Here is a 25169-nt window from a genome sequence, read left to right as displayed (position 1 = left end):
TGGATTTTCTGCTTTGAAGTCATAGTATTAGTTAAAAACGCAGCATGACAGATCAGAGGACAGAGCACACGTAGACTTTTTGCACTCCTCTTTGTAATTGCAAAAGAAGCACGGGAGATGAAGAGCAACCGAAAGAGGAAGGGGATGAGAGAAAGAAATGCACTGCCTATTGATTATCTTACACACATAAGTACAAGTGACCTGTAATCCACAGAGCACTTATCGACTCCTTTCCCCACCGTATCCAGTAACAGCCAATCAATACGGGCCAAAGACAGTTACGGTATAGCACCGCGTTCTGGGCCAAGATAGACCTAGACTAGATCAGGTCCACAGCCTGACCTGCACTCAGTGTTAAATGCAAGATCCACCAGCTCAAAAAAAATTTAGCTGCTAGAAAAAACACAAACTAAGCAGCTTAGAAGAGAAGTGGAGATTTGAACAAAGCTGAAGAACCACAGAAGTACAAAGGTTAAAGAGCAGAGAAGGTGAAAAAGTAGGATCAGGGAGGAAAAATGACTAAGAGAGTAAAAGGGAAAAAGACCAAGGGCAGCTGATTTAATGGTCTAATGAGGCCGTCCTCTAGCCAGTTGTTTTGTGTGAGGCATGCTCTGACCTTTCGCTTCGCTCGGGAGCCCCGCCGCCTCATTTTTCACATTCTTGCAATTACGTTAACGCTTGAAGCGCTCGCTGACTCCCGACTCTGGCCCTTCCATTCTGACAGAGCCTTCCCTCTCCAACCTCTCCACCTTTCCCTCCTCGCCTCTCTTCTCCTTCACTCCGCTCCATGCATGATCTCGCCTCCTACTTCGATACATTTCAACATAAAATTTGTAGTCCGCACTCTCAAGTCCACAGAGAAAATGTGAAATGTGGGCTTCACTTCAGTAATGGGGTCTTTAACAGCTTGGCCCCTCTTAAAAGGGGTGACAATGTGGATCGGTTGAGGAAGACAGAATAGATGGGAGAAAGTGAGAGAGGAGCACAGTAAAAGAGCGCGTGAGATCCACGCCGCTTTTAGGTTTCAGCTGCCAAGAAAAACATCAACATTTTTTTTTTCTGCCGTCTTTCCTCTTAAAAGGAAAAGGTGCTTGAGAAACGCTGAAATCAAATTTTAATCTAGAAACATCCTTGCATGAAATATGACACCAGTCCATTTGTCCCAGAAATATCAAAGGATCTCTGACAGTGACCAAGTCCACTTTTACTTTAAAGACTAGCTTTTTTCTGCCTTTCCCTGTTAGGGGATGTACACGAGAATAAACGTCTGTATCACTCGCTAACCGTTTCTTTTTCCTTTCTTTTTTTAAAGTGCTGTAAGCACCGTCATACAGGACTCAAGAGGGTCGCTTTGAACACAGTCCTCTTCTAAAGTCTTTGGCTTGTATCTCAGTGCTGAGCGTTGTTCTGAACCTGCGCCAAAAAGCAATTTAACAAGTGCGCAAATATGTATTATCCCTCGTGTGGAATAATTTATTGTCAAGCAGAAAACCAAGGTGAAGCATGTTCGTAGCTGTCAGTAAAGATTGCCAGCTAAGGTTCTGACACATATTAAAAAAAAGTTTTCTGTACAATTCTCAGATCTGCATCCTTAACCTAATCCCTCCGCTTAACAGACTTAAAAAAAAAATACTTTTCTCAGAATTTCCCTCCAAAAAAGAAAATATGAGTTATCGCCCTCGGGGCAAAATCAACGCTCTGACTCTCAGAGAGTGACTCCCTATGTTCTAGCTAGATAAGTAAATACAAGGGGAGCCAGTTCAGAAGGTAACACACAATAACTACACTGGCTCTGCATTCACATCATTTTGATTAACAGTCCTTTGGAGTTTTTCCAAGCTTATCTTGAAACATCATAGACATCAGTTGCAGGGAGGTAAACTTGATGAATGTGCGTGCCTTAAGATAGCACTCGTTTCCAAGCAGGTGTCTGTTATATGGTAAGCATCCAAAGTGTGATGGAGCAGTGTGATGAAATACTCTACACGTTTGCCCACACCAAACACAGTAAAGTCAAATGCACTCAGTCATGAACAGTAAATCCCCAACACTGATTCAGCATGGTAGGTAATGCGTTTGCCCTCCTTCTGTATGTGCATATGTGTGTGTGTGTGTGTGCGTTTGAGCATGCCGCAGCTCCAGTCCACACTTGTAATTATTAGCTATGCATGAAGACCAAATCCACGTTGACATCTTGAGTGCCGAGCAAAGGGGCTTTCTGTACTGTTCCAAGCTTCTACTGTAGATGGACAAGGCTCAACAGAAGAGAGGAGAAAGCATTTTGTACATTTTCTCAGCAATTGAACAATCCCCACGCTCTGCGGATAGACCGACTCCCCAGAGAGACTGAGAGAGGCAGAGATGGAGAGAAAGGGAGTAAAGAGAGGGAGAGCTTGAGTGTTCAGCTCCAAGGGAGCACGTTGCGCTTGATGGTGTTGTGGTATGATTGTGTTTGTGTGTGTATATGTGTATGCGTAGGGAGTGTGGTGAGTTCCTTTGGCCCTGGCTAGGGGCCCCAATCAGCAAGGTCTTTGTGGTTGAGCTCACTAGAAAGAGGTCATTTCTGTTGGGGACTCAGCTCCTTGTGTCCCAGCATGAACAAGCCCTGTTGGATCTTATAGTTTCCAGACCTTTGGCTTTGCTTTTTTATATATACAGTATTTCTCAGGGCTCAAGAAGATGCAAATGTGCAGGTAGAAAAAGAAAGAACATGTAATCACATTAGAACAAAAACACAGCAATCTTTGGTAAACACAAGATGGAAACCTTGTTGCATTTTAGTAGCCTATACTCCAGCTCTGGAGTGATCGTTGAGGTGTGTCTGTGTATTTACAATGCATAATTTGCGTGTGTGTGTATTTGGTTGGGGGGTGGAGGTTGTATGCATGTGCATGTGTTAGCTGGTTTCTTCTAAGTGCCTGTTAGAGTTTAATTTAGTGTAGTAATTAAAGCTGAACACTGGCCCATAAACAACAGATAAACAATAAAGCAGGCCCAAGCCCTGCTGTTTCATGGCTCTCACTCCCAGCTGTTGGAGCACTGATAATTTTTTACACAGTTGCCCCCACCTCACCACAACACAATACTGAAGCAACAAGGTTTTCGCATGTGCGCATGGGTGTTTTTTAGTGTGCGATGGCAGAGGCTGAACAAAAAGGGCTGAAAAGGCACATAAACACACAGGATATGTCCACTTCCTCTCTCAAAAGAAAACAGAGAACCACAGAAAAAGCAAAGAAAGTTTAAGAGTAATATGGCTCCGTGGCCATTTACAAAACCAGATCAGCAGGGAGATAACTTAAACATGAGTATGTGCAGCCATGATGCGCATACAGCTTGCTATATCTCAGTCAGTAGCCCGCACTTAACATAAACCAAAGGTATACTTGCTTAATGACAAAACAAACAATGCTACAATGTTTCTCAATGAGCTATGGTGCCTCAGCTTTAGCCATGCCACTGCATGTCAGTCACATGTTAGTCAGGTGTCTGTTATGGAAAGAGTGCAATATGTCTGTCTGATGGTTTGTTGGGAAGGGGCAGGGCCATTGTTGAAAGCTGAGAAGTGTTGCTGTGCGGGGGGAGAAAACATGGTACAGAGGGGATACTTTCATGATCCCATTAGCATAAAAGAGACTAAATTATTCATGTGGAGTGCTTAATCTATGGGGAAAAGTATAGTTAATGCACATAGTTTTAAAATGGATCTCTCCTAGCCTCGGCTCTAACACCAGATTCTTGCTGGATTCAGCATTCGCGGGCATTTACGGGAATGGCTGTCACTCTCTCTTGCACACACAAACACACATAGACATAGAATGTGTGGGCATATGTGCACACTTGCCTAAGCACTGCTGCACTTCAAGCTGTTTCAAGGGTCTCTGCTCTCAGGCTCATCCCCTCTCTCCATAAGTCCCTTTCCCATCCTCTCTCTCCCCCTTTCTTTCCATTTGTTCCTCCATCTCTCTCCTCTTCTCTTTCTCCCACCCCCTCCCTCACTTACTGACTCCCTCGTACTCCTCTCCTCACTCACCCTTCTCTGTCTCGCTCTCAGTTCCGCAGACTACCTGGCCCTCATCCAAAATGTGATTAAAGAGAATGATCAGCTCCCTCAGCTCCCACTTTCCTTCCTCCCTTCCGCTCTCTCTTCGTTCTTTTTTTTTGGGTTTCTCTGTCTTTCTTCTGACCCTGTGCTATAGCTTAAAAGACTGGAAAAAAGATAATGTAAAAGAATAAAAACTGTCAATACAGCCAGTTTCCAGTAACATAGGCTTCCCACAGTATTACCACCATCACCACCTTTTGGTCTTCCATCCACGCTCCCTTTTTCTCTTAGCATCTCCTTTCTCCTTCTGGTTTTTCCCCTCTATCCACTGACCTCTGCCTCAGTACTGTGCTGGCTCCTTTCACTCTGATCCATAATCACAAACAGGTCTCTGGTGTGACTTGGCCCAGCCCAACCTGGCCAGGTACTGAGCCTACGCCACAGGAAAAGCGTCTTTACTGTGTCAGCCTAATGTGCAAACTAATGTTTGGAGAACATAGGGAAAAAATTATCCAGATTATTCTGACAGCAGCTGAGGAGAATTTCTGTTTCACGCCATTAAGGGGAAACGTAGGGGAGATTTTTCTTTCTCTCTTTCTTTTCCTCTGTTTCTCTGAGAAGTAGATGAAGACCAGCTTAACTGGGAGTGAGCTGAGCATAGCTAAAAAGCACAGAGGAAACGGTGTTGCAGGGAAGTAATCAGGATTGAACTCCAGTAAAAGGAGGGGAGTGGCTTTTAAATTCTTTTACCCAAAGGCTTTAGGCAAAAACAAAGACAGTGCAATGCTGTTGTATCAGTTCATTATACAGTGGGTTTACACACCCTTGTTCCATTGCTGATTACACCAGCGCATGTGGTGATGATGAGAAGTGCACAGGGGTCTGATGTAATATGGCTAAAAGGGATTTGAGCGCATGCCCCAAAGGGCATTTCCATGTCCATTAATGCTGCCACTGCTGCATTTTCACGAGGACGACAGTGCTTCGTTTCTTTAAAGGGAGAGAGTGTTTTCCCAGGAAATTTTCAGTCTTGTTTCAGCAGGCTAGCCTGAAGGGGGTCAGCCAAGAAGTCACCCTTAAGAGGTGATAATCCAATTGCTTTAGTCCTCACCAGATTTGTTTTCCCCTTGTCTGGCGGTGTGTTGGTGTGTGCGTGTGTGTTTATAGAGAATGTAAGCATGTGTGTGTGTGAGAGAGAGAGAGAGACAGCAAGATGCCACTAGTTTCTGTGTCCAACCCCAGGCCCCGTTCTAGATCAGAGAGAGGTTATGGGGGCCAAGTCTGTCAAAGGCACACCTGCAGGGAAACTCCAAAAACCTTGACTGCTAGCTTACATGAGCCAGTTTAAGGTGTGCTTATTTGGAGTTTAACCCCGACTTCAAATGTCCTTTCCCTCTCTTCCCCTTTGTGTTTGACCAATGGGCCTTGCGCTCTTTTACTTTCATTTCTTTCTTCTGCCTCCCTTGGCTCTTTAATCTCTTTCACCACCCCCACCCTCCCAGTTCTCCTCCCCCTGATGTCAAAACTGCACATCACAGCAAAGGTCCCTCCAAAAGACAGCACATGGTTGAGTAGAGTGGCTTAGCAAGGCTAGCTAAAGCTTGTTCACTTGCTGTGTGTTTTTTTTCTTTCTCTTGCGTAAACCAGGGTTTAGACACTAAAGCATATTTGGAACCGAGCAAAGCAGCTATACCCTACAGGTAGTGCTTTAACCATGCTGCCACCATCCAAAAGAGTGGGAGGACGATAAAGGAAGTGTGTTACAATCCGAGTTCTTCCTCTCTGCTGCCGATTTTCACGCACACATCTTTCACGTTTATGCAAAGCTTTTGAGGGCTTTATGCAAGATAAGCTCATTTTCTAGTCTGATTCCCACTCTAGTACATGCTTTAATGACTCTTAAAGCCAAGGGCTGCTTTTTTTAGGCATAATAGCAGTCCTGCGGTCTCTCAGTTTCCGTGTAGCCAGGGTGCTTTTTCCACACCTGATCACTTTTGTTCACCCATTTTATGGCTATTGGGGAGCAGGCGGAGGTGAGTGATTTGACAGTGGTTAGTGCCATGAGCCCTAATGTTTATTGGAAGCAAGCGTCTAATAATTTTTGATTACCCCAGAGGAGGTATTAGCCATGTTAGTCAGCAAGGATAATTTCTTATTTACATGCCCCAAGCAGTGAACACTCCGAAGGAACACTGGGGCTAAATGCGCAACAAAACGAATCAAACATGCCAAACGAGATGCTCCATCCTGGCTGGCTGCAGGGCTGAAGCTGAGAAAACCTTCATTATGCATTTACCATAATTCATTTAGAGGGTTATCAATTTGCAGAATACAGAGGAGATGTTTGGAGGGGGAAGCAAGAACATCATATCAAACGAAGGAACAGAAAAAGGAACAAGGGAAAGCGAGATGAAAAGGAGTGAGATATTCAAGGATAGCTCAGTGCCTGTATTTTTAAAATGTTGTTCCAATTACACACATTTCCATGTTCTGAGGCAGAACTTGCATGGTAAATGGTGCAATCGCTTCCCTTTTACCAGTGTCACGCTCCACCCCCTAAAAAAAGCACAAGCTGATTTGACTTTAATGAAAGCTGTTTAGCTCAGGAATTTTCTTTTTTTCTTGCAAGATTGAGGCTACACAGAGATGTTCTAGTTCAAATATTGTCATTCTGTTCATTTAGGGTTTCTCTTTGTTTGCCTTCAACGCTGCTTACTCAAGGGTTTTTTTTGTATCTGTCTATCAGTGTGGATTTTAGGACAGTTACTACATGTTTTCATTTTTCTCTCCTGGCAACACATACGAACAGAAGAAAAAGACTTTTAAAAGCATCTTTCCCTCTGCCATCAGGCAAGGATGACTAAGGCCCCATTAGAACAATTGGAGGAAACTTAGGGAGACGGGGAGTATTTAAAGGAATGAAAGCAGCAAGAAAACACCACTATCTTGTGATAACCAGTGCTTTCGTTCATTATCTCGAGACAGAAACCCCCACCTTGGAAAAAATTGCACTCACTTTGGTGTTTCATTCAAAAATAAAACAATGAAAACAAGAAAGGCAAGAAAAAGCAAGACAAAAAGGAAAGAACTGTAATATTTTCCAAAGTGAAGGGAAAGCTGCATTGTTTAGCACAAATGCTTACTCCCAGGGATACAGTCCGTAGACAACTGAGTGTCTGCAGGAGACATCTGTGAAGCCTGACCTTGTGACCTTGGAAAAAATGCTCTTAAGGTGGGGGGAAAACTGCTTTTTCCACTGCATCTTGGCCTACAGGACAGCCCAGGAGCAGCACAACAAACACAACCACCACAGAAAAAGAACAACCCAACATACAGTCAATAAAGAAAGAAAATGAGGCAGAAAAAAAGTGTGATTTATATTGAGGCAAGTTAACAAGTAAGGAAGCGATGGATGCTGGAAAAAAAAGGAACTGAATACGAGAAAGAGAGGGAGGGAAAGAAACAAGAGGCAGAGAAGATGTTAGAGAAAACACAGATGGACTTGGTCTGAATAGTGCCTCACAGGCCTGGCTGTCTCTTACTCCTTTGGCCCCCCATGAGATCATTTTCATCCTTTATGAGTCAAAAGGAAGCCTGGTTGAAAATGAAAGGTTACACAAGCCAGAGCCCAAGCCCTCGGAGTGAGAGAGGAGAAGATCCCCGCTGCAAGGGCCCTGCTGCTATTCAAAGCACCTGCCATTGTGTGGGCGCTCATCCAGCCCTATTGTTGTGCAGAAATTAGTCGTGCTCCCTTTGGCTCCCTTCGGCTCCAGAGGCATGCGGCAGACCCCCTTGTTGTTTCGGGTTCAGATACATGGTTGGATAGATGCGTGGCCCCGGCTACCATCACCACTGGCTGTGGCCCTTTGCCCTCTCTCCAACAGCACACTATCGCGTCGTGTTTTTCCCCCCTCATCCTCTCACTGCTTTCACTTCTCAAGAACACTTGCGAGCCAACATTCCTATAGTTTTCTCCATCTTTCTTTTGTACTCCTACTCTCATTTTTCCTTTGGTGTATATGCTTATTGTTCTTTGGAGCACCCTCATTATACCCATGGTTATATTTTAAGGGCCTCTCTCTTTGATTTTGGTCTCATGGGGAGTGAGTGGTGGGCTGGTGGGAGCTGTAGGCCTGGCCCGGCTCTCAGGGCTCCCCAGCCAGCGTCTCGGAGAGTAGGCTTGGGGGTATTGTTGGGTTGGCTACCACACTAGAAGCACTGGCGCTACTGCTATTGCAGTGGGTGGATGTGAGGGGAAAATTGAAAAGTCAATAGCGAGGCCCCACAAAAAAAAGAAGAAAAGAAAAAAAGAGTGCAAAACAAAAGGAGATGGAGAGCTTCAAAAAGCTGAGAGCTATAGAACACTGCTAATTAATAGCATCAGACGAAGAGCTTTTTCCCTTCCTTCTGGAGCTCTAATGCTGCATATTAACTTGCGAGGCAAGGCAATTAGGAGCTCAAAGCATGTGTCACGTCCATCTGTTGACCATGCTATGTGAGGGGAAATTGATAGGTAAACAAAAAGTATGCACTGAGCTTCAAGGAAAATAGAAAGCGCGTAAACACCGTACAACCCTACCTTTATGAAACTGCTGAATCAGCAATAATTGTGATAGTAGTTCATTTCAGTAATTCCTGCAGCTATAGTTTGTGACAGTTCCTATATGTCAAAATTGTGGGACACACATTCAATAAATACATATGTTGATGCCTTTCTTATTCCTATTACTAAACAAAGGAAAACATTACTGTTGAAAAGTATATGTAAGTTTTTGTTTGTTTGTTTGTTTGTTTTTTGGGGGGGATGTTCTTCAAAAAAACAGTAATTGGCTCTTATTCTGTCTTTACACGCAGCTAACATCACGTAGACTGTGATGAAGTGCGACTTTTGGTGGGTCAGCGTTGCAGATTGGCACCAATTTGAAGTGGCTTTGCAATTTGTATTTTTCACTGGCGTAATAGGCTCCTCTCTCAACCATCGTACCATCGCAATTTCCACTTCCAACAGCTGTCAAGCCCCTAAAATCAAAATTAGCGCCATGGAATTGGGCCTTAATGAAATGACCTGCTGGATTTACCTTAAGGAGCAGGGCGGACAGTCAGTACTAGCCTCGTCAAAACCCTCTCTGCGCGTGCTGCGGTCCCATTAACAAAAGGAAATAGTCTGTAAATGTATTAAGCACTACTTCCATTTTCTAATTATCTTTCCCTTCTCCCTACATAATTCATTCACTCATTCATTAGTTCTTAATATTAAAAAAAAAGGATTCTGTCTGTTCTTTTTTCGTGAGATCACCAATTATTTGTCACTATTTATTACGCCGTTGTCGGGGGGGAGGGGCAGGGGGGGTCTATATTTTATGTTCCACCACAGCATCTGTCTGTATGAGTTTCAAATTGAAAATCTAGCATTATTCATATAAAATGAGCAAAAAATAAAGAATAAAAAAAGGCTCTGAAACTACCCCCTCCCCACCTTTGCTTCCTATAGGATGAGGTGAATGTGTGCCAAGGCCCAGTGGAGGACACTAGGCCCTGGTTATTGACTTGTAAAGAAGCCGTTAGGTGAGGGGTCTTGACAAGACATGAGCGGCTGAGTCTCTTGTAAAGCTGTATCTGATTTCTCTGCTAGTTGACTCCCCGGAGAGATCTGTTCTACCCTCTGTTGATCACACTCTCACTCACAGCCGTATGGAAAATGCAGCGATGAAAAAAAAAATGAAAGAGTAGTTTTGTGAAAAAGTGAAAAACAAAACAAAAAAATACTTACATTCAGTATGCCACGAGTGCCTCGCTCGGTGAGAGTGAGAGCCAAGGAAGGAGGGCAAATGAACCTAAGGAATCAATAGACAGGTGTTGTCTCTCAGTACGGCACAAGATAACTCTCAAATTAACGTTTTGGTGAGCTGTGTAATATATACTTGTCGGTAAGGGCATCTGCATTTGTGTTGGTGTGATTGGATAATAACAAGAGTGAAGTATCAGCAAGAGGCAGACAAAGCAAGTATCAACTTAGCAAGATCTTCACTCCACAAAGATCTGACTAATTTATGAGGGTAAACTGCTCTGACAGAAAGAGAGATGCAGGTGAAGGGAGGAAGTTTTCATTGGCTCTCTAGAGCAGGCCAACCCAAAACCCTGGAGGGATCTCTCTCGGTTTGAACTTTATCAGGGGCTACGCTTAATCAATATACTATCGGAAAAAGAATTAATTACTAAAGCAGAATAAAACAGCTGCATTTTAAACCAAGGATTCATCAATTCTGTAATCTCTTGGTTACAGCTCAGGTGTCAGGAGGATCATTTCAGCTCCATGTAATGAGGAACTGTGGGAGTTTACCCCAGCCCTGTGCTGCTCTCCTCCTCCTCCACCTTTCTCTTTCTGACCCCTCCTTCCAACCAAAACGCTTCCTTATTATCCCATTCCTTACCTTCTCAGCTTTTTGTCATATACCTACAATATTCATCTCACTCCTTTCTTCCTGCCCTTAATACACTGACTGTATTGCACTCTTTTATACCCCCACCCCTACCCCACTACATTCCCTTCCCACCAAATTCCTGTCTTTGCAGGGATGGGACGAAAGGGTATTAAATTTGAAATCTCTGGTGCGAAAGCCGACTAGAACGGGACATTCCCGCTGTTGCAGCCATCAAGCCGGACATTCCTCTACTAAGACTGAGACACCACTGGTATTGTGAAATGGGGAGGGGGGAATAAGAGATGGGGGAAGTTGGTGTAAGACTTGAAAAACAGCATACCACATTCTTGTTGTATATTTTAAAAAAATATATTTTTGGCGTATAACATTAGAATAAAAATCAAAGGAGAAGGTGAATTAGAATGAAATTAATGGTGTATGGAAAGAGGAGCCATGCAGGAAGTATCCCCTGTTTCAAAATAATCTTGGCAGCTCTGCCGTTGCTGCCACTGACATCCACCCGTCGCAGCCCTTGACCCTGGCCCAAAGCCTGTAAACGGACTGTCCTTGACTCCCCATAATGGGAGATTTCAAGGCAGGTTGAGAAGGGGTTATGGGTGATGAATTGGGTTTTTAGTGAGCTCATTAGGAAGCCAAACAGAGTTTAGACTGTCGGAGCGGAGCAACAGTGCAGTAATCAGTTCTGCTCGCTTTGTTCCCTGCCTCCAGGACATTTGTGTGGAAAAAAGAAGAGAGCGAGGAGGAAAGAAAAAAAAACTTGGCATTTGGCTGATGAGAGGGCTGCTGAGCAGAGGCTACAATCTGATGGTTGACTTGTTGATTTATAAACCTTTTAATTCATTTACTCTACCAACCCCTCCACCCTCCATCCCCACCCCCAGCTCTATATAGACAACTCCCCCCCCCCCAATCTTTGTTGAACTCTTTGATGCCACTGTCCATCAGGTGTGGCAAGGACTTGACCTCCTCTTCAGCTTAAAAACAGCAAGTTTGTTTGGTTTTAAGTTGTAATTGAGGGTAAAGAATCACTGCTCATGCTGTTATCATGCATTGCCTGAAACGATGTAAGCTGCTCTGAATGAAAAACAAAAAGAAAGGAAGAAAGAAAAACACTCAGTTAAATTGGCAACCAGCATACAGCTGCTCTTTGCGGTTTATGTAGAAGACTTTGATATACAATAGTTCCTAGAGGGGATTAGAAATCTATTTACTAGCATTTACTCATTTACTCTTTACTAGCAGATAGAACCATGTGATGTATCGGCACTGTGTCCACCTCCTTTTTTCATTTTGCTCTTTCTCATTTTTTCCCCTGTTTTTAAATTTTTTTAATTCCAAAATAGAGCAAGTTAGTAATTTTTTAGGAAGCATATGGTGTGAGGGCACCTCATTTTACTACTGTTCATGTTTGTTTCTATTCACTGTACCCTAATTACTTTTGGTAAACACTTCTTCTTTAATATTTAATGCTGCATCAAATCTCGAGATGCAGGTATGCTTCTCTGGGTGCATCCTATTGTATAAATGATAAATTATTGAGCACTGTCAATATATACAATCCCAACACTAACAATAGCTTCAGTGTACCATAATAAGAGAAGAAAATAAGACAGAAGCAGTCTGGTTAGACATAAGCGAGAACTGGACTCATGCAGTGGCAGGTTTGTAAATTTGTTTATGAAGAAACGAGTGATGAACCGAGATTACCTGTGAGACCAATTAGCCCCATTCAAGTCAGAATGTAAGGGAAGAGCAGCGGCAGTTTCTTCTGCAGTGTTAGAGTGCAGGGGGGAGCAGGGTGGAGTTGTCAGAGAAGCAGAGAGTGTGAAATATCTGGTGGAGGCCCAAAGCCCTTCATTAGCCACTGATCCCTGTCTGCTGAGTGAGGGGCAGTCATGGGCATCACAACTCCCTTTTAGTCCCCCCCCCCCCCAAAAAAAAAGCAGGGTGAGGGGGTGGAGGGTAGATCCCCCCCATCCCCTGCAATTTAGCCCTTTGCCATTCATGCAAATTGGGTCTTGACATCTGCAACAGCCTGCCTCCTTTCTTTTATACATCTTTATTCCATCTCTTTTCTTCGGATCTTTTTTCCTCCTCAAAGCCCAATTTGGATGGCAGAGCCAGCTGACATGCGTTCTTTTATATATAACTCACATCTATGTAAAGGCAGCATGTTTGCTGTGTGTTCATATAGACATAAATATGCAGAGAACTTGAAGAGTTTAGGAGGGAGGCTTAATTTGTTTGTGGGATTCTCAGTCCCGGTTTATGAGGGAAAAAGTTAATTGTTGTTGCAGGTATCAGGTTGTATTGTACATTCTCAACAGATTGAAATTTTATGAAATGATAAAAAACTGTTGGAAGCAGCGAATATAGACAAAAAAAAGCTGTAATCAGGCAGCTTGGCCCACCTCCTACCTCTTGCTTCTGGACAAACTATGATTCCTTGGCTACAGAAGTAAGGCTGAAAAGGCTTTGGAATGGCTTTGCTCCAGCCCATATTTTGGGTTAAAAGGTAAAATAGTCTAACTGGCTGTTAAAAACAAGTTTTACCTCCCAACCTACACCTCCCCTCCTTTTCAGCCTTCACCCTCTATGGTAGGGATGTGCAGAGTAGGGTCAACTCTCTGCCTGTGAGAGGAGAGAGGCCTTCTATCGGTGGAGAGGCGATAGTTATCTCCAGCATTCCAGGGATGACAGAGAGATATCTGCCTGATGGCAGGGTTAGGGGGCTTAGAGAAGGGGGCAGAGATGGGAGGGAGGGAGGGGAAGAGGTACAGGAGTTGTTGAGCAACCGCTCCCCGACATCCCTCCTCCCGCCCCCACCTCCCTCCTTCCTTCTCTCCATGCCTTTCTTACTGCCTGACTGCCTCGCTTCCCCACACATAGAAAAAAAAAAACATCTAATTAGAAGCTCTTATTCCACTTCATTTAAGGGAACACTTAATGATGTGTTTTTCAGGGGAGACAACTACACATTATTTCTCATGCAAAAGGAACCACTCAGTTGTAGCCCCCAGGATGCAGATACAGCTGTGTTTGAGATGGAGGTTTGTCCTCATTTCTCTGGGGTGTCATGGCTGTTGGAGAAGAAGAGAGGGGAAAAATGGTAGTGCTTTCTAATTCACCTTTAGCCAGTGTCCTGGCAGTAACGGGGGGTGGTAAAGAGGAGGCGGATGGTGACATCTGAGTTTGGCAGGGGGACTTGCTGAAGGAGAGAGTTTGTTGTAATTGCTCTGACAGGTTTTAAGGCTGTTAATGACTCCGGCCTGAGCGCTACCAATTTGTCAGCATGCTTGCTGTTTACTAAGCTGTTGTTTTATGGTCCAGTGCAAGGGCTGCTGCTTGTTTAAGCACAGATCAGGAAATAATCAGCGTAAAACACTGGCTGCAGTGGTGCAGCCACACTAAAACAGTTCAGTTTAGAGCCCTCATCTACTGTATGGATCTGAATGAGTGCAGTAAACCATATGGCGTCTGTGGTGTGTGGTCACACGAAGACACAAATTCACAGATGCTTTACTTTTATCTAAAAGTTGGAAGTTTGAGTGTGTGTGTTTAACCGGTATGGCAATCGTGTTTTACTTGTTAGCACTTGCGTTGTGTTTCACATGAATGTAAACCATATTCCTAGCTTGCAGTTATAGCAAGATGATCTGTAATCCCTAGTCGGCACAGAGAAGCAGAGAAATAGCCATTCCACTAGTGTGAATAGAGCTTCTATGTGTTTGTGTATGTGCCCATGTGAGAGATTGTGTGTGCGTCAAGAGCATGTGGTCCCAGAGCCAGCAAAGACCCCTCCGTAAATCCAGAGTAAATAAAAGGGGTAACCAGACGGACAAAAGAGGAGCCCCCACTGCTTCTCTCATTCGCTGCCATTTGGGGGACTGAATGTGCTAAACGCCGCTTATGTTGGCTGAAAAGTTGAGGAGAAAAAGGGGGAAAAGGGAGGCTCTAAATCCCCCTTCTTCTTTTCACTTCATTCTCTGCGGCCAAGCCTGCATGGATAGAGGTGGTGGTAATAGGAGGGTGTTGGAGGGAGAGGTGTAGGGCCCGGTCACTATGGTGTGCTAAGACCAGCGAAGCTCCTAAAGCAGCAAAACTCCAAGCTTCTGGTATCCATCTGCTCCTCTTTCCATCTAACTCTCCTCATGAGTTCCCCCCCCCTTTTTTTTTTTTTTTTTTTGGGTGAGCTTGGGTGAACACGCTTCACTAGTTTGGGCTGACAGGGGGCGTGGGGGGTCTGTTGTAATTAGTCACTTTAACCACAGCTTCCATAAGCCACTGCTTCTACACTCTTGCTTCATTACCCTGAAATAAACGCCCAGACTTCCTAGTGCAAAATCACTGCACAACCTTTACAATGATACACACACACAACATCTAAAGCTTGTCTAGAGGCTCCACGGTATGATTATTAATGGTATATGGACCACTCTGGAGTGTTATGTGATAACTAAACATGGCTGGATTTGAATGTGTTTTCCAGCTATTGACAAGTCATTATTTATTCACGCATATGAGAATGGCAAAGCAGCAGAGGGAGGGCATTCTTGTTATACTGATAGCTGCAGTATATGTTACTCATGGTCATATACAGAAGACAGACTAGACCTTAGTGGGTCCCTAAGGGGCAGGATACCTACTAGACCCAATACAACTTTTGCTCTAAAGTCATTAAGAGTCCACTGAAGTCTGCCCTATTCTAAGCAGAGACTGTAGGACACTTTGTACTTTACAATTTCCCATGCAAGAAATCCTGAAGTGACCCTGAATGTGCCAGCATTAGATAAGCCGAGTTGCAGTGTGTTTACAGTCCTATCCCGACCCGTTAATGAGCTCAGCCCTGAGACCAATTTACTCACAAGGAGATATATCTGAATGCATTTTTAATAACCACCCACTGGTGATGAGAGAGGGAATGTGTGCGAGCGTAATGTGCTTTGGACTTGTGCTTGTTTGTTTGCTAGTGCGCTCACTCATTCACTCTCTCGCCCTGATCGCGTCCGGTCATTGTCTTCCATCTTGCCTGATTACACCTTCTCCACTTGCGTGCATCTGAAAATCTGCACAGAAACTTTCATTGCAAACACTTTAAGTCAAGATCTTGATAGCGTGAGCGAGGGAAAAGGAGGGAGGAGGAAAGGTTGAGGGAAGACAGAGAGAGAGTGGGAGAGAGAGAGAGGGGGGGGGGCTGTCTTTTTTCTGTCTCCAAGGGCGCTGCTTTTCCAAAAGTGCCTGGGGCTACACTCCAGCACCTCAGCTCCCCTAGGCCTTTCGACTGCCTCCTAATAGCCAACCCCCATCTGTGTCACATGGCCAGATGATGGGACACTCATCCCCCTGCTCTGCACTTTTTTTTTCTTTCCTGATTTTTTTTTTCCAGAGTGCACATCCACACAGGTTAGAATGGCAGAGTTGCCAGGGAACAGTCAGAAGCCATTAGCGTTTGGGACAATTTGCCCTGCAGCGTTCCTTCTCTCGCTCATAAGAAAGGAGTGGGGGTGGATGCAAAGCACCAGCCCTCCTTTAGATGTAATGAGGTTGTGCAAGTTGGATCTTCTTTATTCTATTTCTACTCCTTTTTTTTCTTGCGTCTTCTTGTTTCTCTTCTTTCTTTGCTCTTTCTTTTCATGTTCTGTCCACATTTGATTTTTCTTTATTCTTTATTTACTGTGTGCACATTTTCACATATTTGAAGTCATACAAAAGCTGTACACAGTTTGTATTTAAACTGTACACAGAATGAATGCACGAATGCCACATGCCTGATCTGTGGACACATGTCAGCATCCGTGCACATGTAAGAGAGAGAGAGGAGCTGAAAAGCACCGGAGTCTGGTTTCATCCTTGCGGGCTAGGGCAGGAGGCAGCGAGCATGCTGGGTAATGAAGTGACAGGTCAGTCTGTAAATACGCACGGGTCGCTCTGGCCCTGGCCGGGGGGGAGGCTATCGCATTGCAGTGAAAATGGAAACGTCAATAAAATTAATCTGCCAGCCTTTTGGCCACTGTGTGGTTCTATTGGATGAGCCTGACTGCTCACAGCAGGAGAGGGATTTGGAGAGTAGCTCAAAAATCAACACAAAACCTAGCGGCATACAAACAAACAGCAAACTGTGTATCAACATTATTCAGTGAAGCTCAAAAGCAGTGAAACAAAAGGGAGTTGGTTAAAATTCACAGCTCACTAGTTGTGTTTTTATTGAAGTTTGGAAGCAAACTCAGGGAGTTAGACTTAGCTTCCGTCTGGGTCACATTTCTCAGGAAGCCCCTCACAGTCAGGGTAGGGCTATGGCCAGACCAAAGTTTATTGTTTTAAGCTTTCCTGAACAAGGATTCGTACTTAGTCTGGGATTTATGGCATTTGCCACTAATGAATGCCCATTCTACAATTACAACACCCCTAGCCTGTGTCCCCATTCCCATGTGTCCTTCAGAAGGACTGTTGCTTCTTTAACTTCACACAGGGAGCGCAAAGTCGGCACTTCTCTGTTTTCCTCTTTCGTGTGGCTCTCCACTAATGATCTGGAAGGAAAACACTGTGCAAGACAGAGAAGAAAAAGAGAGGCAAAAACAAGGGGAAGAAAAAAAACTGGGAAAAGTAGTTAGTACGGGCCCCCGCTGTCCTTGTATTCTTCATTTATTTTGCATTACATTACGCCACTAGTCGGATCCTTTTTCTTTCCCCCTTTTTAATGTTATTAGTTCAAATATTTATGCGAGATTAAGGCTTGTATAGGTGGCTGTGATTGATGCCTCTCCAAAAACAGGAGGACATATGAGTCTGAATTTTGAGAATGTCAGGGTCCTTCTCTTCCTTAGTGGAGGAGTTTTTCAGATACATAATTTAGATGCCCTCAAGGAAGGCTTTCAAGGCATTTGTGCCCGGGGGCAAGAAAAAATAACTATGACTGTTAAAAGTAAATCATTTTTGCTAATGCACAATTAATGCCGAGGAAGACGAACAAGGAAAAGGCAAGGGACAAAGATGGAAACTTCAATTTAAAGGAGAAATCGTGCCCGGGTATGTGCACGCTTCCCTTGTGAAATCAAACGCTGATGGACATTAATGCAGGCAAAGCCGCCGCTGGCCGGTCATGCTAATCTCGTGGCGGAAGCTTGGGGGTGGGGTTGTTCAGGGTTTCGGGAAGCCGATGAAGAGTCCATTATGTGCATCGAAGTGCAACAATGAACCACCCCAAATAACATTTACTTCCACGCACTTTAACTGGATGTCCTAAATTCATGAATTTCTGTGTGTTACAGTACATATCTGCATAACTCCATCCTGTCCCCTTTGGCCCTCATCAAAAGATGGGAAAAATGCTCTACATTATGTCAAGCATGCAAATTTAATTGAATTAATGACATGAGTCCATGTCTCTTCTGTACTTGAAGGCTCTGTGTCCATTTTTTTTCTTTCCATCTCCTCCTACTGTAAAAATGGAATGAGGAACCCAGTGTTTCAGCGTCCAACCATAACATTAGAGTCATTAACCCCTATTCCCCTCCCGTGCTCTGGGGTATAGAGCAGCTCTGCGAGGCTTCCATGTAAACCCCTCAGTCTCTGTACAGCCCTTCGTCTAAGGCCATCTAAATCCCCCTACCTCCATATATTCACTACACAACACTGGCTTTGCTGTGGAAATTCTTTTGGCCTTAGTGCAGCACTTTCCAGTTCTTTCAAAGTTATCTGTGGTATTTGTCCGTTTATCCATCTTTCATGAGCCTTAAACTCAGCTTTGACTGTATACCTCTGTTCCATTTTTTTTTGCTATTGTATTCTGAGCCTGTGGTGTGATCGGGGATGTTATTTAACCCTGGGTTTGGTTTCCGTCCAGGAGATGGCTTAGACAACAGCGTTGCATCGCCTGGCACAGGGGATGACGATGATCCAGACAAGGATAAGAAGAGGCAGAAAAAGCGTGGCATTTTCCCTAAAGTGGCCACAAACATCATGAGGGCGTGGCTGTTCCAGCATCTCACGGTAAGCACAACCATTATAATTTGGAGATATGTCTATATTATTTAAAAAAAACACAACAAACCAAATAAACAGTTAGAGACGCTCACATTCAAAACACATACTCACACGCACCTGTCACACAGTAGCTACTGAGGCAGTGGGGAGAGAGTGATGGTGCTGCTGCGGTGCTCACTTGTCAGCCACCTGTCAAAGGGACACAGTGACCAGGTCAATCTAATCAGTTTGGGCTGTTTACTCTGCTCAGCACAATTTCTGTAAAAAAAAAAAGAAAGAAAGAAAGAAAAGACCCAACAATCCAAGACATTTATTCGAGTACGAGATGCACTGCGGCTCTGGCCTGAACAAGTAGCATGATAAAAAAAACAACTGGGGAATAAAAGAGAACGACTGTGACTGTGTAGCTGTGTAAAGAAGTAGGATGTGGAATCGAAGGCCTCTTTACATAATCAGTCTTTCTGTGGAATAAGGGAACCTTAATCTACTTATCTCTCAATAAAATTGACATGTGTTAGTTTATTTCTTCTCCATAGCTCCATAGGAAAGTGTTTACTGTACAATTCTGTCAGAAATCTCTGACAATGACTGATCAGAGTCTTGGATCATATGTCTAAATGTCACAGTAATTTAAATGTAAACTATAAAATCACAAACGTTATTTTCCCGTGAGTATGTTTCTTAGTGAAACGGGGTGGTCCACATGTCCCCTCTCCCTTTCTAATGTCAGGACATTATCAGAACATCAGGCTGTATTGATTTTGCAACACAGGTCAGATTTCAGAAGGAGGTGGCCACGCCGGGACACATAAGCTGCTTGAGCTTGTGGTTCCCCGTTCCAGGGATGGATGGACAGTTTAGGGGGATGGGCAAAATAAAAAAAAAGAAATGAGAGAGCGAATGTGAAAGTAAAGGAGCCTTAGTTTAGAGTCTTTTAGAACATCCGCACATTTAAGAGGGTCATGTGCCCTTTGTGCACTCTGTAGCCCCCACCACCACCACAGTGCCCACTCCCAGCTCAAAGCCCGTACCCTGATTACCTAACCAAAAGCCCAAGTAATAAGCAGCCAGCAAATACAGCCTAATTGAAAGGGCTGTAAATCCATTACATATTGGTCAGGGATAATCAGGAGTGCTTTAATCACTTTTATCTATTCAGGAGCAGTGAAGCTGCAACAGCAAAGCCCTGAGCCTCGCAGGCCTTAGCGGCTCCACCACGCCAGTCTGCACGCTTATTATTCTCATCATTATCAAAATGACTTCACAGCTGTTCGCGGCTCCCATCGCTCTCTGACTGGAGACCTCTCACCAAATGCTACAGACCAGGCTTCAATCAGACATTAAACTTTTGAGTACCACTAACTGTTAGTTGAAAGAAAAATGTTCAAATACTGTTAAGATTACCTGTTTTTTTTGTCATTAAAACACAACAAAATAACAAATTATATACACAGGCTTTATGGTAAGGCTAGAAATTTCCTGATGAAAGCCCCATACAGCTTCTCCACAGACCTTTTGGAAGAGCCCCTGCCAATTATCTTTAGAATTGTTTTAAATTTGAATTGAAATAGCGGTGAGCAAAGGAGGGGCACATTTTTTTTCAGAACGCTGGTTAATTCAGACCCTCTTTTTTTCCCCTTTCCCTCTCACCCCTTTATCACAAACCCTGCTTGTAGATGTTATCCAATCTTTATTTGTTTCTTTTGTGCAAAGCCTTGGCCAGTCTTGTACAAATAATAATCCCTCCCTTTTAACCTGCCTTCATTTCTCTGCTGAGGAAGACGGCTAATTGAATTATCCCCCTTCTCTTCTCACCATCCACTTCTCCCACCCATAAACTCTCTCGCTCTTTTTCTCTTGCTCACACACACATACACACACACAAACACACACACTCACACCCATTAACCATTCTTCTTTCTTTTAATTTGTTAAGCAAATGTATTTGCCATAGCTGGATGCATTTGTGCAAGGGTGAATTCTTGGGGACTTTGGCCCCTGAATGGCCTATAGCGGCATTCTGCCATTCACGCATTCATTAACTGAGGGGTGAGGAGTGAAAGGAGCGGGCTTGTATTTTCTCAAACTGAGGGGCCAGCATGGAGCTCCTCTTCCATGAGCCGCAGGGGTCTCTCTACATATGTTCTCAACATCCAGCCATTGTCACATCTTCTGAAAAGCTCAAAAGGACAGGACCCCCTTCAAACACAAAAAAACAACACAGGCCAGTAGTAACAACTGTTGGCTTTTAGATTCAGTATAACAAAATTGCCCTTTGCCTCTCCCCTCCCACCCTCCCTTGCTTTACTCTGACCTCACACTCTCATGGGAGAACTCACAAGATTGTTTCCTTCATGACGGTCATATATAGCAAGTAACCTCACTTGAAGTCATATTTACCGCTAATCTCAGTATGCCAATTTCCCAGGCAAGGGGGAAGTACAGATTTTGCACCATATTGATCTCAGAGACAGTTCTTCACAATTGCACAATCAGAGAAGGCGGCGATAACCCTGATCCCTTTTATGTCGAGGCCATATGCGTATTGACTGCAGAGCTGGCAACCTTAAATGCTCCATATGCAATTGGCAGAGTGTTGGACAGATCAGCTGGTGTTAGCTGGCAGAAGAGGGTCAGACTGTCTCTCCACTCCCTTCTTCTATCTTCCCTCCCACTCTTTTTCTCTAATACCCACCCTCCCTCACCATGAGGTTCTGGATGTCTTCCAGCCACATTAGGGGAAGGGAAATCCCAGACTGTTGGTATAAGCTTTTCAATACTACAGGGAGATTATGTTATCAGAAAGGTAAACTTCACTGTTAGGGGTAAAATGTTCTGCTGCACTTCAAAAGCATGGACCACAGAATTCAGGATAGGAAGAGAGAGTCAGATAAGTAGATAGAGAAAGATTTCAGAGAACGTGTCAGATTTGTAAAATTGCAGTGATGGGAGTTTTCTCCTACCTTTGCAAAAGTAATGCCCTTCTGTGCTTAGCAAAAGCAAACTTTAAATTTTACAATTAGCCCCTTGGCGCCCCTGGTCTTCCTTCTTTCTCAACCCCTGCTAACCCCCCGCTAACCCTTACTAACCCCTGTAAAGACAAGGGTTGGCCTAGCAATGAAAACAGGAAGCACTCAGATGCAAAGATACCTCTCTGGGCTCTGGCCTTGTCTTTTTGACTAGTGTAAAGTCTCCAACACCTATGAAAATAAATAAGGAACCTCAGGAGCAATCGGGGCCAAATTGAAAGTTTTCCTTAAGTGTGTGCACTCAAACAAGAGAGTGAGGGATCATAGGAGAGAGGGAGAGCGGTCAGTCAGACGAGCAAGTAGGTAGCCAACTAGAGCATCAAGCGTCTCAAGTTCTGTGCTGGGCCACCCTTTGGCCTGGGTGTTTTGGGAAATGCTGTTAAGCTGCTAAGCCAGGTGTATTGGTCCCCTGGGCTCCTTGAAAGGGAAGTGATATATCCTTTAGTCATTTAGAGAGTCCTTGGACTGTGAAGTAGAACTAAATGTTCAGCTCTGAAATGTTTATGTATGGGTAGATGGCATTTAAATGTAGCTATTAGTATAATTGGCTTTTATCATCCTAAATGTAACACCAGTACGAGTATTGACTAATGAGCTATGTTTTGACTGAAAAGTGAAATGTACCTACGAGAACAGTAAAGATACCAGTGCAGATAATACAGGTGTTAACCAGAGCGAGGAGCGTCTTAGAGTTAAGAGCATTGTGCTGAAAACATCATTAGATACACTAGTGACAGTAGCTATCCCCCCTGCCCCACCCACACATACGCACACTCCCGATCCAAGCCCAACATAGCATTAGTCTCCATGGCGACAGGGTGTCATCGTCAGGTCGAGCCCTCCTATGGGAGCTGCTCTCTCTGCCACCCTTTATAGACGCACATAAAAGAGTCGGCTAGGGTCATTCACAAGACATGGACGCAGGCACGGCCAAACCTGGCAACGGATGTTTGTTCCATACGATAAACAAGTGTACAAGTCCATTCCTCAAAAGGAGAGGACATGTTGTTTGAGTAGACTAAACAGTCAGCCCTGTAGTATCCCCAGTTTTGTTTAAGCTCCTCTAGTCCTTCTAATCCTTGTGTGTTGTTCCAGTACAAGCAGCATTTAGCTGGTGCAGACACACATCTGCAAACAGTTTGAAATAGCCCTTCCTCCTTTTACATCGAACTGCCAAAAGCTATTTATTCCATATTTGTTGGTGCCTACTTTTCCTTTCCCATATACATGGCACAGTGCTTTTTTTTCAATAAACAAATAGTCGATTTACTTATAATTTCATTTAACTGAGCGATTCGATAAAAAAAAAAAAAAATTGTGTTTGATAATCGATCAGACAAAAAAGTTTTACATTGAAAATATTATTCAAAGTAACTTTAGCCTCTTTTTGTTGACTGCAAAACATAAAAATCTGTTTGCTTGTCCATCTCTCTAGGTTGTTGATAGTTTGGATGAACAAAGGAGAGGCAGGGGTTGGCTTTAGGGGTAAGAGCAGGGGGTGTAAGGAGGGGACTCCTAAGGGTCACAGAGGTGGACGCCTGGAGGAGGCCCACACACTAATCTGTCATGTGCTTGTTTGCCTCAGGAGCTCAAAAGTCAGTCCTCCAGTCACCCGTAGCAACCCGGGCGACAATTTGGTTCACTGCCACTGCCCGAATGTGTGATCATCAGTGGAAAACGCAGGAAAAAGAGTCATCACATGGTTACTTTTGTGACAAGACCCGCTGCTCCGTGTGTGTTTGCAAAACAGATGTTAGTGACAATATGACAGGATAGTTTGGTGATGTTTGGCACAGGGGTAATTGAAAGTCATTGATAATGAGTGTGGAAGAGACCTTTGGTGGGGGTGGGGGGTTCGAGGTTTGGTGCCTAGCTATTGTCTAGCCTCTGTGTTCTAATGCTGGCTGCTCAGCGACCCTGGAAAACAGACACAAGCCACCTCAATCTGCCATCTGTTCTTCCCCAGCCAGTACACCACAGAGGGCCTAACGCAGCAGTGGCAGACCCTCACAGAGAAATGAGGCTTATTTTACTCAAGAATTTTAATCTGCAAAGAAGAAAACAGAATGAGTAAATGAGTAAAATAAATCAAGTTTTCGTTTTCATTGCAGAGCAACTATGGCATTGTTTTCAAATGCTAGTGTGTCACAGCTCTTATGAGTGACAAAAGCTTTGTTTACAGTGCTTTGGCATAGATGGTAGGTGTTTCTAGAGATTTAGTGCTGTATTAGAATGTAATAAACCCTAATTCGTTTCATGCTCCAACATCAGACCTTTACACTTTGCCCTCTAATCCAGATCTGTCACAGTTCCACTTCAAAGCCAACTAACCCCACTTGGAATCTACTGACATATAAAGCGTGGCACATTAGCCTCGCGTTCACTATACGCTGAAAAAAAATTGTTGGCATGTTTTTTTGTAGTTTTTTTTCTCCCTCTTAATCCCATACGCTTGCTTATCCTCAAAATGAGCATCATATTATATTGTGTATCTTTTAATGCTGGGATACCTGCACAAACACACCACTTCTCCTCCTCCGTGTTTCCTCTCATTTCCATCCCTTCCAGTTAATTTTCACTCCTGCTGCTTGCATCTTAATGCAGGTTGTTTAATGAAGTAGCAGAAATGAGTGCTTTCGCTGAGGGACTGTTTACGGTACATTCCCACTGCATGGAGGTGATTAAGTTGCGTGAAATTCCACGGTGTTTGCAAAAGAAAAAAGAGAGAGCAACCTACAAATTATCCTCCAGCAAAAATAAAATAATAATAGTAATAATAACATGTTTCACGAAAGGGGATGTTATATGCATTTCTTTAAATAATGGTTTTAAATAAGGTGTCCCAGGCAAAGAGCTCCAGCACTGCATGACTTTGACTGGCCCCTGTGGAGGTGACTGCACATGCCCTGACCACAGCAGACTACAAACAGAACTCAGCCTGTCAAGGCCACTCAGATTTATAAACTTACAGCTCACAACAGTTGAGAGACTTCCAAGAACACACGTGCAGAGAAAGGAGGATGCTTCTTTACGCCTGTGTGCTCCACTGAGAATTGACCCCAGTTCAGTAACGTTTCCCTGCCTTCAGCACTGCTGTCCATTGCTTATGTAGTAATAACACTGATCCAAGCTAGGACCTGGCTGAGCCAGCTCAGCGGGACATGTGACAGAATGACATCATATGCAGTGAGGGAGCCCAGCGTCTGCGATAGTGAACATGCCCCTGGTTAAAAAACAGGGTTATTAAGATGGTCGGAGCTGATTGTGTGGGATTTTCCTCCCTTTGACACTTTTCGGGTTATCTTATTCAAAACAAAATATATAAGAGGATTTTGGTTTGACGTCTTAAAACTAGTTCCCTTAAATTACCCCTTACCCTTCCAGAATATCCACCCGGCAGGCTGGTCTCATTGCCCCCGCGGTTGATTGCAGGGTTGTGGCAAGAGCTGTTAGAGCAGTGGCGGCTGCTTGCTGGGGACCATGGAGGCCAATGAGATTCTGCTGCAGGCCTCCAAGCTGCCCCACTATTGCTTTGATATTCATCTCACACCAAGAGGAGAAAATGCAAAAGGGAAAAGGAGCAGCACAGGCATGGAAATGGCAAGCCAGGCTAAAAAATGGGAGGGAGGCAAGGAAAGAGAGATGGATGGAGGCACGGAGTATAAATCA

At 44.0% G+C, this 25169-nt stretch overlaps 1 protein-coding gene across 6 annotated transcripts in view; it reads left to right on the top strand.

The window, feature by feature from the left end:
* The window catches only part of meis2a (Meis homeobox 2a), a 78142-nt gene that overhangs the window by 15432 nt on the left and 37541 nt on the right, over positions 1 to 25169 (top strand). For 5 of the 6 annotated variants that reach the window (XM_006798438.3, XM_006798441.3, XM_006798439.3 and 2 more), the window contains exon 9: positions 18332 to 18477. In XM_006798438.3, the coding sequence (XP_006798501.1) occupies positions 18332 to 18477 (146 nt within the window). The remainder of the gene's footprint in view (positions 1 to 18331; positions 18478 to 25169) is intronic. The other variant, XM_006798440.3, reaches the window with a different exon arrangement.

This window comes from Neolamprologus brichardi, chromosome 19 (genome assembly GCF_056152115.1).
Source record: "Neolamprologus brichardi isolate AB-2024 chromosome 19, ASM5615211v1, whole genome shotgun sequence".
Classification (NCBI taxonomy): domain Eukaryota; kingdom Metazoa; phylum Chordata; class Actinopteri; order Cichliformes; family Cichlidae; genus Neolamprologus; species Neolamprologus brichardi.
Note: the sequence above shows the minus strand (reverse complement) of the source record. Positions and strands in the feature narration are given on the sequence as shown.